At 53.7% G+C, this 9,692-nt stretch overlaps 1 protein-coding gene across 4 annotated transcripts in view; it reads left to right on the top strand.

Annotated features, from left to right (window-relative positions):
- Window positions 1-547: 547 nt before the first annotated feature.
- The window catches only part of ccdc22 (coiled-coil domain containing 22), a 54,295-nt gene continuing 45,150 nt past the window's right edge, over window positions 548-9,692 (top strand). Inside the window, exons 1-6 of one of the 4 annotated variants that reach the window (XM_059957631.1) lie at window positions 548-671; window positions 2,278-2,455; window positions 2,735-2,867; window positions 3,558-3,664; window positions 4,273-4,354; window positions 6,557-6,723. In XM_059957631.1, coding sequence (XP_059813614.1) covers window positions 622-671; window positions 2,278-2,455; window positions 2,735-2,867; window positions 3,558-3,664; window positions 4,273-4,354; window positions 6,557-6,723 — 717 coding nt within the window. In that variant the 5' untranslated portion in view covers window positions 548-621. Of the gene's footprint in view, window positions 672-824; window positions 1,147-2,277; window positions 2,456-2,734; window positions 2,868-3,554; window positions 3,665-4,272; window positions 4,355-6,556; window positions 6,724-9,692 lie in introns of those variants that run through there. The other 3 variants (XM_059957629.1, XM_059957630.1, XM_059957627.1) reach the window with 3 other exon arrangements.

Here is a 9,692-nt window from a genome sequence, read left to right as displayed (position 1 = left end):
TCTCAAAGTTTTAAATACCTCGATCAAATCCCCCCTCAACCTCCAATGAATAGAGAGCTAACTTGCTAATAAGTGATTTATAAAAAGAGCCGAAGGCGTCACAGCTTCACCACAAAACGTTATTGCATGCAGAAAGTACACTTCATGGTCGATTTGTATGATTGTAAATCACACCCGAACACTTCGGAGGTCCGAGGCAAACGGGACCCACGTGACCGACTTGCCGGCTTGGCGCCTTGGACTCAGCTGGCGACAGAAACATTGCCAAGTGTAACTGACCAAAAAATAATAGGAAAATGTTTTAGAAAAAGGATGGCATGTAATTTTCGCGCAGAAAATTTTAGCGTGTAAAAAAAAAAGCCAGGGAAAGCCCAAAAGCCAAATGAATTTTGTGAAGCCAACCAAATTGAAATTTTATTTTTTTTTTAAAAAAAAAATCTATATTTCTGGGATTTGGCTCCGAAAAAGCTAATCTGGTAACCGCGCCAAATGCCGGGTTTGCTGGAGAGACGCGGCCCCTTTAAGGCTGGCGGAGCATTGGAGACGGACTACAACTCCCGGCAGGCGTCGCGCCGACGCGTCACGTGACTTCCTGCCGGGGAGGCGGGGTTTCGGGAAATCATGGAGGAGGTCGATCGGATCCTGGTCCGGGCGCTGGCCGACGTCGGCACGTGAGTGTCCCGGGACAGGACGGGAGGGGGTGGCCGACTGGTCACATGACATCCCCCCCCCCCCCAGACTACCCCCACGACAGGCCCCCAGGTAGGAGAGACCCAAAACAGGCTTCCTGTCCAGGGTGCAGTCAAGTCATGTCATTTCGACCATAACTGCTGGTACAGTACACAGTAAAAACGAGACAACGCTTTTTCAGGACCTTGGTGCTACAGGACACAGTACAAAAACTAGACTGAGCTACGTGAAAAACATCACTAGACTACAGACCTACCCAGGACTGCAGAAAGTGCACAAAACAGTGCAGGCATTGCAATAAATAATAAACAGGGCAATCGGGTGCCAGTCCAGGCTCTGGGTATTGAGGAGTCTGATAGCTCGGGGGAAGAAACTGTTACATGGTCTGGTCGTGAGAGCCCGAATGCTTCGGAGCCTTTTCCCAGACGGCAGGAAGGAGAAGAGTTTGTATGAGGGGTGCGTGGGGTCCTTCATAATGCTGTTTGCTTTGCGGATGCAGCGTGTAGTGTAAATGTCCGCGATGGTGGGAAGAGAGACCCCGATGATCTTCTCAGCTGTCCTCACTATCCACTGCAGGGTCTTGCGATCCGAGATGGTGCAATTTCCGAACCAGGCAGTGATGCAGCTGCTCAGGATGTCCTCGATACAGGATGTCCTGTAGAATGTGATGAGGATGGGGGGTGGGAGATGGACTTTCCTCAGCCTTTGCAGAAAGTAGAGACGCTGCTGGGCTTTCTTTGCTATGGAGCTGGTGTCAAGGGACCAGGTGAGATTCTCCGCCAGGTGAACACCATGAAATTTGGAGCTCTTAACGATCTGTACTGAGGAGCTGTCGATGTTCAGCGGCGAGTGGTCGCTCCGTGCCCTCCTGAAGTCAACAACCATCTCTTTTGTTTTGTTCACATTAAGAGACGGGTTGTTGGCTCTGCACCAGTCCATTAGCCACTGCAGCACCTCTCTGTAAGCTGACTCATCGTTCTTGCTGATGAGACCCACCACGGTCCTGTCATCGGCGAACTTGATGATGTGGTTCGAGCTGTGTGTTGCAGCACAGTCGTGAAAGAGAGGTGACAGGAGGGAGACCCAGATCCCCCCCCCCCCAGGACGGACAGACCACCCCTCTGAGACCACTCCTTCCAGGCAATCTTCCCACCCCCCCCCCCCACTTTCCAGATTGTCTACTCCCTCCAGGCGGTGGCCCGACAGGGCTGCAGACAGGATGGAGACTGTCTCTTCCCCCAGACGTGCACTGACCCTTCTACTTCCCCCGGGGTAGAATGTTATGGTGGTGGGGGTGATTTCTGGCTGCAGTGAACCCCCCTCCCTCCCTACCACAATGAGATCCCTGATGATGTGTGTGGCCTGGGAGGGGGTGGTCCCTCGCAGGATTGATGTGGGGGCTGGGGGGAAGGGGAGGGGTTCCAGCCTCACTAAACCTCTCTCTCTCCCTCCCACAGCGAGATCCCAGACAGTGTGTGTGGCCTGGGAGGGGGTGGTCCCTCTGCAGGATAGAGAGGGTAATGATGTGGGGGCTGGGGAGGGGTTCCAGCCTCACTAAACCTCTCTCTTCCCCCCCCCCCCCCACAGCGAGATCCCTGACGATGTGTGCAGCCTGGGCCAGTTCAGCACGGAGATGATCGTGGAGGGAGTGCTCCGCTGTTTACAGAGGATCGACCCCCCCTCGGTGAACGGCCTCAGCCCCCTCCTTCCACCCGGAATGTCAGCGCGCTTCCGCCTCGGCATGTCCCTGGCCCAAGCCTGTCAGGTGAGGGGTCCGCACCCGGTGCAGGTGGGAGTGTGTGTGTGCTGGATCGGTGGGGATGTGTCGGATAAGCTCAGTGGAGTGAGGCCACGCGTCGGAGGGGCTACTAGTCCCACAGGGAAGGGCGGGTTGTACCGGAGGCTGGTGCCGATGGAGTTGAGATGGGAGGTTTGGCTGGGGCGGGAAGGCCACCGTTTGGGCGGGAAGGACGTAACGGTGCCGGGATGGCCGCTGTTCACCGCCGGTTCTCACCCCTGCTGGTCTTCCTCCCCACCCCCGCAGGACCTGGGATACGAGGGCGAGATCGGCTACCAGACCTTCCTCTACAGCAACGAGCAGGAACTTCGCCGGCTGCTCATGTTCCTGGTGGAGAGTTTGCCTCGGGCCGGAGCGGAGTCTGCCCACCAGCCGACAGGTCTAGACGCGCCCCTCGCCTCCCTCTGTCGTCTTCCAGAATCCTCTAAACCCCTTCCCCAAAACCTACACCCCCTCAGTCGAGGGGAAAGGTTCCTCACCGGCCACTCTGGAGGCTGGGGCGTTCACAGATTCATTTTCAGAGAGATGGAGAGCGGGAGTGTGAGGTGCTGCCCTTTGGGGGGGCAAATCTGGGCACCTCACTATAGGAAGGATGTCGAGGCTTTGGGGAGGGCGCACCTGGTTTACAGGGCATGGGCTGTTTTCTCTGCAGGCCAAGGGCAGATCTGATAGAGGTTTATAAGAATTTGAGGGGCGTAGAGAGAGTGGGCAGGGAGTATTTGTTTCCCAGCGTTGAGATGTCTAACACCAGAGGGCATGCATTGAAGGCGAGAGAGGGTGGATTGTTTAGATAGGTTTGTCTACAAGGAGATGGGTGGGTGTGGAGGAGGGTGGGATGAACTGGACCTGCTGCCCCCCCCCCCCCCCAAAAACAGGGAAACGTGTGCTCCAAGTGGGAAGAGTGTGTTCAGATGCGGGGGTTGTGTATGGGGGGTGCAAAGCGCCCTCACTGGTCCCTCCCCCCTCAGTGGGGAGGGAGGGTGAGTTGCTAAGGGTGTGAATGGGGAGGAGGACGTGCAGGACCTGCTGCCAAACTCACTAACACTCCTCTCTCCCCCCCCCCCAGCAGGGAAACCCGACGTGCTCCAACGAGCCATCGCACCGCGGATCAGGCAGGAACTGGCCACCCCTTGGCTCCCGCCCTCCCTCAGGACTCCCGGACTGCTGGCCACTCAGGTGGGTGCCCCTTCTATCCCCATCGGGGAGGGAGGGTCGGTGATACCAGTCCGCTGTGGGCGGAGGCGTGTACTCACGGATCCTCGGGGGTCTGCCCGGGGTAGACCTTCAGAGATGGTGAGCCCCACGATCTTGAATCCCTCAGTGAGGACTGGTGCGTCTTCCCTCGGCTTCCCCTTCCTGAAGCCCGGAATCAATCCCTCGGTCTTGCTGAAGAGGTTCTTAACCTACCTCACGGTCTAATTCGGCTCCTTGTCTCTTGCCTGAGATTCTGATGACCTGGAGCTCCTCAGCCAAGCACACAAAACTTCATCTAGATACGCTTCTGTTCCAGTTCTAGCAGATACAGGGACCCCAAACCCCAGAGCGACTGAGAAATCAATCCCCTGCCCTACAGCGTCCCATTAAACCCTCGGCCAGTCACCACAAGCCCCCTGCACCACCCTCCTCTGGCTCGTCCAGTGACCGAGTCCCTGGGGGCTGGAGCTTGTTCCCTTCCATCCCAGGAGTTGGGAATAGGAGGTGGAGGGAAGCAGAATGCTGGGAGGGGGGGGTCTTGAAGAAGGTGCCTTCCCCAACTCTGATGCACACACCTTCTCCGTTTGCAGGGCTCCCGAGCGATCCAGGAATTCTGCAGTCAGCCACTCAGCCTCCCCGGAATCTGGCCGGCTGGGAAGAATATCCCGACAGGTGTGTATGTGGGGGGAAGGGTTGGGTGGTGTCTGAGTGTTGGGGAGTTCAAAGGAAATTTATCATCAAAGTAGATACGTCACCATGTACAACCGTGAGATTCATTTTCTTGTGGGCATACTCAATAAATCCATGACCGATTAATAACCGTAACAGAATCAATGAAAGACCACACCGACTTGGACCCACTGCCAGTGAGCAGACTCTGCAAATGCAAACAGAAATAATTATAATAAACGATAAATTACATGAGATGAAGAGCCCTGGAAAGTGAGTCTGTTGGTTGTGGGGGACAGTTCAATGATAGAGCAAGTGAAGTTATCCACTTTGGTTGAGGGGTAGTAACGTTTACTGAAGCTGGTGGTGTGAGTCCTGAGGCTCCTGTACCTCCTTCCTGACGGCAGCAGTGAGAAGAGAGCCTGGCCTGGTGGGGGGTGGTCTCTGATGACAGATGTTCCTTTCCTGCAATAATGTTTAACTTTTCATAGGATTTTCCTTTCAAGGGCATCGGCGTTTCCATATCAGACTCGGCCCATCAAGTCTACTCTACCATTACGTCATAGCTGACTTAATTTTCCTTTCAACACAATTCTCCTGTAACCTGACTGATCAAGAACCTATCAACCTCCACTTTAAATGTGTCGATGACTCGGCCTCCACAGATTCACCACCCTCTGGCTGAAGGAAATTCCTCCTCATCTCTGTTCTAAATGGATGTTCTTCTATTCTGACGCTGCTCCCTAAGGTTCCTCTCTCCACCTGCTCTGTCTCAGCCCTTTAATATCCGATAGGTTTCAATGAGATCCCCCTCATTCTTCTAAACTCCAGAGCCATCTTATGTTAACCTTTTCACTCCCAGTATCATTCTCATGAGCCTCCCCTGGATCCTCCCCAATGCCAGCACATCTTTTAGATAAGGGGTCCAAAACCACTCCCAATACCCCAAGTGAGGCTTTACCAATGCTGTATAAAGCCTCAGCATTACATCCTTGCTTTTATATTCTAGTCCTCTGCAGAGAAAACTAACGTTGCATTTGCCTTATTATTAACTCCCAAGTCCCTTTGCCCCTCAGGGTTCTGAATTTCCTCCCGTTCAGAAAAATAGTCTGTCTTTATTCCTTCTGCATGACCCCTGCACTTCCAAACACTGTATTCTCCATCTGCCACTTTCTTTTCCTATTCTCCCAATCTGTTTTAAGTCTTTCTGCAAGATTCCCTGCTTCCTTAACACTACCTGCCCCTCCACCAATCCTGCCCCTGCACAACCAAGTGTAGCTGATCACTGGTTGGCTGGAGCCCCCACCACCCACCCCCCACCCCCCCCCCCGGCTCCCCAACCAGCAGTGGAGTAACTGTGGGCTTAAGATGGCAAAGGGTGATCCCGCTGTTCCTGGCCCTGGTGGGGCAGGGGGAAACGGGCTGATTTGTCCCAGCCATGGAGCGCAGTGCCAAGAGGGACAGTGAACGATATTCCTCCTTGGTCGGCGGCTTTGAGTTCTGTCGCTTGAGAGAATGCTCGCGCTTATCGGGAGAGCATTCCATCAGGTCGGGCTCTGGACCGGAAGTCGGATCCGAGGGTGACATTTCCCGATGGCCTCCCATTCCAGTTAGACTTCCCGCTCCCATTCCGACATGTCAGTCCCCGGCCTGTGCCTCTCAGGGTGGAAAAGCAAGGCCTCGCGTTCCGTCTGGGTCGCCTCCAGACTGTAGGCATGAACATTGTTTTCTCCAGCTTCTGGTAAGTTCTCCCCTCATCCTCTCCCTTTCCATTCCCCATTCTAGTTTGCCTCTCACCCCTCCTCTTCTCCTCGCCTGCCCGTCGCACCCCCACCCCCGGTTCACCTCCTCCTTCCAGTTCTCCCATGGTCCACTGTCATCTCCTTCCCCTCCTGCCCCCCGCTTGTCCTGTGCTGACTGAGGGTCTCAGTCCAAAATGTCGACTCTTTACTCCCCACTATGGCTGAGTTCTTCCAGTGTTTTCTGTGTGCGTGCGTGCGAGCGACTTCAGTAGGTTCTGTGCTCAGGGTGTCGGCTACACAGTGTCCTGTGGGTTGAATTGCTTCCTGAGAGGATGGCATGAGGCACAATGAGCCGTCGGTGAAGGGACTCCCCCTGCGCTGTGGGACGGGTACACTGAGCTCCCACCGACCACACCCTCCTCCCCCCAGCACCAACTCTTCTGCCTTCTCTCGGTGCCCGCAGAGTCCAAGGAGTACTCGGATCGGCACTGCCCGCCCGTCACCGAGCAGGCCAGCCACTCCTGTGTCGCTGCCTCGATCCTGGAGCGTGCCACCATCGAGCTCAGTGCCGTCCAGGAGTGGGACGCGGAGTGGAACGGCCAGGGCTTGGCGTCCCGCCTGTCACCAGAGGTGGGTCCAAATCCGTCAACTCACTCGTCTGCCGAGCTGAATCACTGGCAAGAAAAAGTTGCAATTACCTGGTTTTCTGCATTAATTACCCACGGAATGTGTTCTAAGTCACAATCTGCCTAAACTAATAACACACAAACAATTGTACTTCTTATCAATGTAGGCCTCCGTTAGTCTCGACAGACCATAGATTTGCGCCTTGGAAAGCCTGGGCAAGGTTCTGTTTTTTGTGGAAGACCAGCCCGAGCTGCAAGTCTCCCCTCTCCATGCCACTGATGTTGTCCAAGGGGAGGGCATTCTTATCAATACTGAGTATTGCCACCGATGTTAAACAATCACAGTCTGGGTTCAACCTCCCAGGAAGCTATTTGGCATCAATTATTCCAAAGATGCACAAAGTCAGGTTACTGACAGAGCCTACTCAAGGAAGATCTGTTTATGTGCACCAGGCCTCGATCCAAATAACTTTCAGATGACCTCAGTAGAAGAATTGCAGAGGTACATGAAGCTGGAAAAGGCAACGGAAGTATTTCTAAAGGCCTGAGTGTTCGTCAGTCCGCAGTAAGAGAAACTGTCTACAAATGGAGGAAATTCAGTGCTGTGGCTGCCCTCCCTGGGAGTGGGCATCCTGCAAAGATCACACCAAGGGCACAATGTGCACTGCTGTAGGGGGCAAAATGAGAACCCAAGGGTAACAGCTAAAGACCTGCAGACATCTCTCGAGCTTGCTAAAGTCTCTGTTCATGCGTCCACTATAAAAACATTGCTGCATGTCTTGTGTTTGCAAAGACCACCTGGATGTACGACAACACTTCCGGGGCCACGTTCTGTGGACAGATAAGACAAAAATTAATCTTTTAGCAGAAATGCACACCACTATATTTGGAAGAAAAAACCAACACCGAAAACCTCATCCCAACTGTGGAGCGTGGTGGAAGGAGCGTCGTGTCTTGGGGCTGCTTTGTGTCCTCAGGGCCCGGACAGCTTGCAGTCGAGGGAACAAGAAGTTCAAAATTGCATCAAGAATGTCAGGCTGGCAGTCTATCACCTGAAGCTTAATTGAAGTTAGACGATGCAAAAGACAATGATCGGAAACACGAGAGTAAGTCAACAACAGAATGGTTTAAAAAGGAAATTTGTGTTTTGGAATGGCCAAGTCAGATTCCAAACCTTAAGCCAACTGAGGTGCTGTGGCATAAACTGAGGAGGGTTGTTCACGTAAAGTGTCCCAGATATATTGATGAACGGAAACAGTTCTGTCCAGAGGAATGGTCTAAAATTCCTTCTTGCTGTTGAGCAAGCCTGATCAGCAGCTACAGGAAATGTTTGGTGGAGGTTCTACCAGTTGTTGAATACAGGGTACTTTTTCCAGCCCAGACTGTGAATGATTAAACAATGTGTTTAATGAAGACATGAAAAGTACAATTGCTTGTGTGTTGTTCGTTTAGGCGGATTGTGTTTGTCTATTACTGTGACTCAGGTGAAGATCAGACCACACCTATGAGTAATTAATGCAGAAAACCAGGCAATTGCAAAGGGTTCACAAACTTTTTCTCGCAATTGTACGTTGTGAAGCAGTGCAAGTGTAACAAAGGACAGCGACTGAGCGAGTAAGAATATAAAGAGGAGGAGTGAGGTAGTGTCCGCTCAGAAATCTGACGGCGGGGGGAGGAAACTGTCCCTGAATCGTTAGGTGAGGGTGGTCAGGCTTCTGCTCCTGACGGTAGCAATGAGAAAAGGGTCCTGAATGATGCATGCTGCCTTGTTTCTCTGTCTCTGGGGAGGCTAGACGGAGCTGGCAGAGCTGACGGAGCTGAATGATGCATGCTGCCTTGTTTCTCTGTCTCTGGGGAGGCGAGACGGAGCTGGCAGAGCTGACGGAGCTGAATGATGCATGCTGCCTTGTTTCTCTGTCTCTGGGGAGGCTAGACGGAGCTGACAGAGCTGAATGATGCATGCTGCCTTGTTTCTCTGTCTCTGGGGAGGCTAGGCGGAGCTGACGGAGCTGAATGATGCATGCTGCCTTGTTTCTCTGTCTCTGGGGAGGCTAGACAGAGCTGACGGAGCTGAATGATGCATGCTGCCTTGTTTCTCTGTCTCTGGGGAGGCTAGACAGAGCTGACGGAGCTGAATGATGCATGCTGCCTTGTTTCTCTGTCTCTGGGGAGGCTAGGCGGAGCTGACGGAGCTGAATGATGCATGCTGCCTTGTTTCTCTGTCTCTGGGGAGGCTAGACAGAGCTGGCAGAGCTGACGGAGCTGAATGATGCGTGCTGCCTTGTTTCTCTGTCTCTGGGGAGGCTAGACGGAGCTGACGGAGCTGAATGATGCATGCTGCCTTGTTTCTGTCTCTGGGGAGGCTAGACGGAGCTGGCAGAGCTGACGGAGCTGAATGATGCATGCTGCCTTGTTTCTCTGTCTCTGGGGAGGCTAGACGGAGCTGACGGAGCTGAATGATGCATGCTGCCTTGTTTCTCTGTCTCTGGGGAGGCTAGACGGAGCTGGCAGAGCTGACGGAGCTGAATGATGCGTGCTGCCTTGTTTCTCTGTCTCTGGGGAGGCTAGACGGAGCTGGCAGAGCTGACGGAGCTGAATGATGCGTGCTGCCTTGTTTCTCTGTCTCTGGGGAGGCTAGACGGAGCTGAATGATGCATGCTGCCTTGTTTCTCTGTCTCTGGGGAGGCTAGACGGAGCTGAATGATGCATGCTGCCTTGTTTCTCTGTCTCTGGGGAGGCTAGACGGAGCTGAATGATGCGTGCTGCCTTGTTTCTCTGTCTCTGGGGAGGCTAGACGGAGCTGAATGATGCATGCTGCCTTGTTTCTCTGTCTCTGGGGAGGCTAGACGGAGCTGACGGAGCTGAATGATGCATGCTGCCTTGTTTCTCTGTCTCTGGGGAGGCTAGACGGAGCTGGCAGAGCTGACGGAGCTGAATGATGCATGCTGCCTTGTTTCTCTGTCTCTGGGGAGG

The sequence above is a fragment of the Hypanus sabinus genome (assembly GCF_030144855.1).
Source record: "Hypanus sabinus isolate sHypSab1 chromosome 24 unlocalized genomic scaffold, sHypSab1.hap1 SUPER_24_unloc_4, whole genome shotgun sequence".
Taxonomy (NCBI): Eukaryota; Metazoa; Chordata; class Chondrichthyes; order Myliobatiformes; family Dasyatidae; genus Hypanus; species Hypanus sabinus.
Note: the sequence above shows the minus strand (reverse complement) of the source record. Positions and strands in the feature narration are given on the sequence as shown.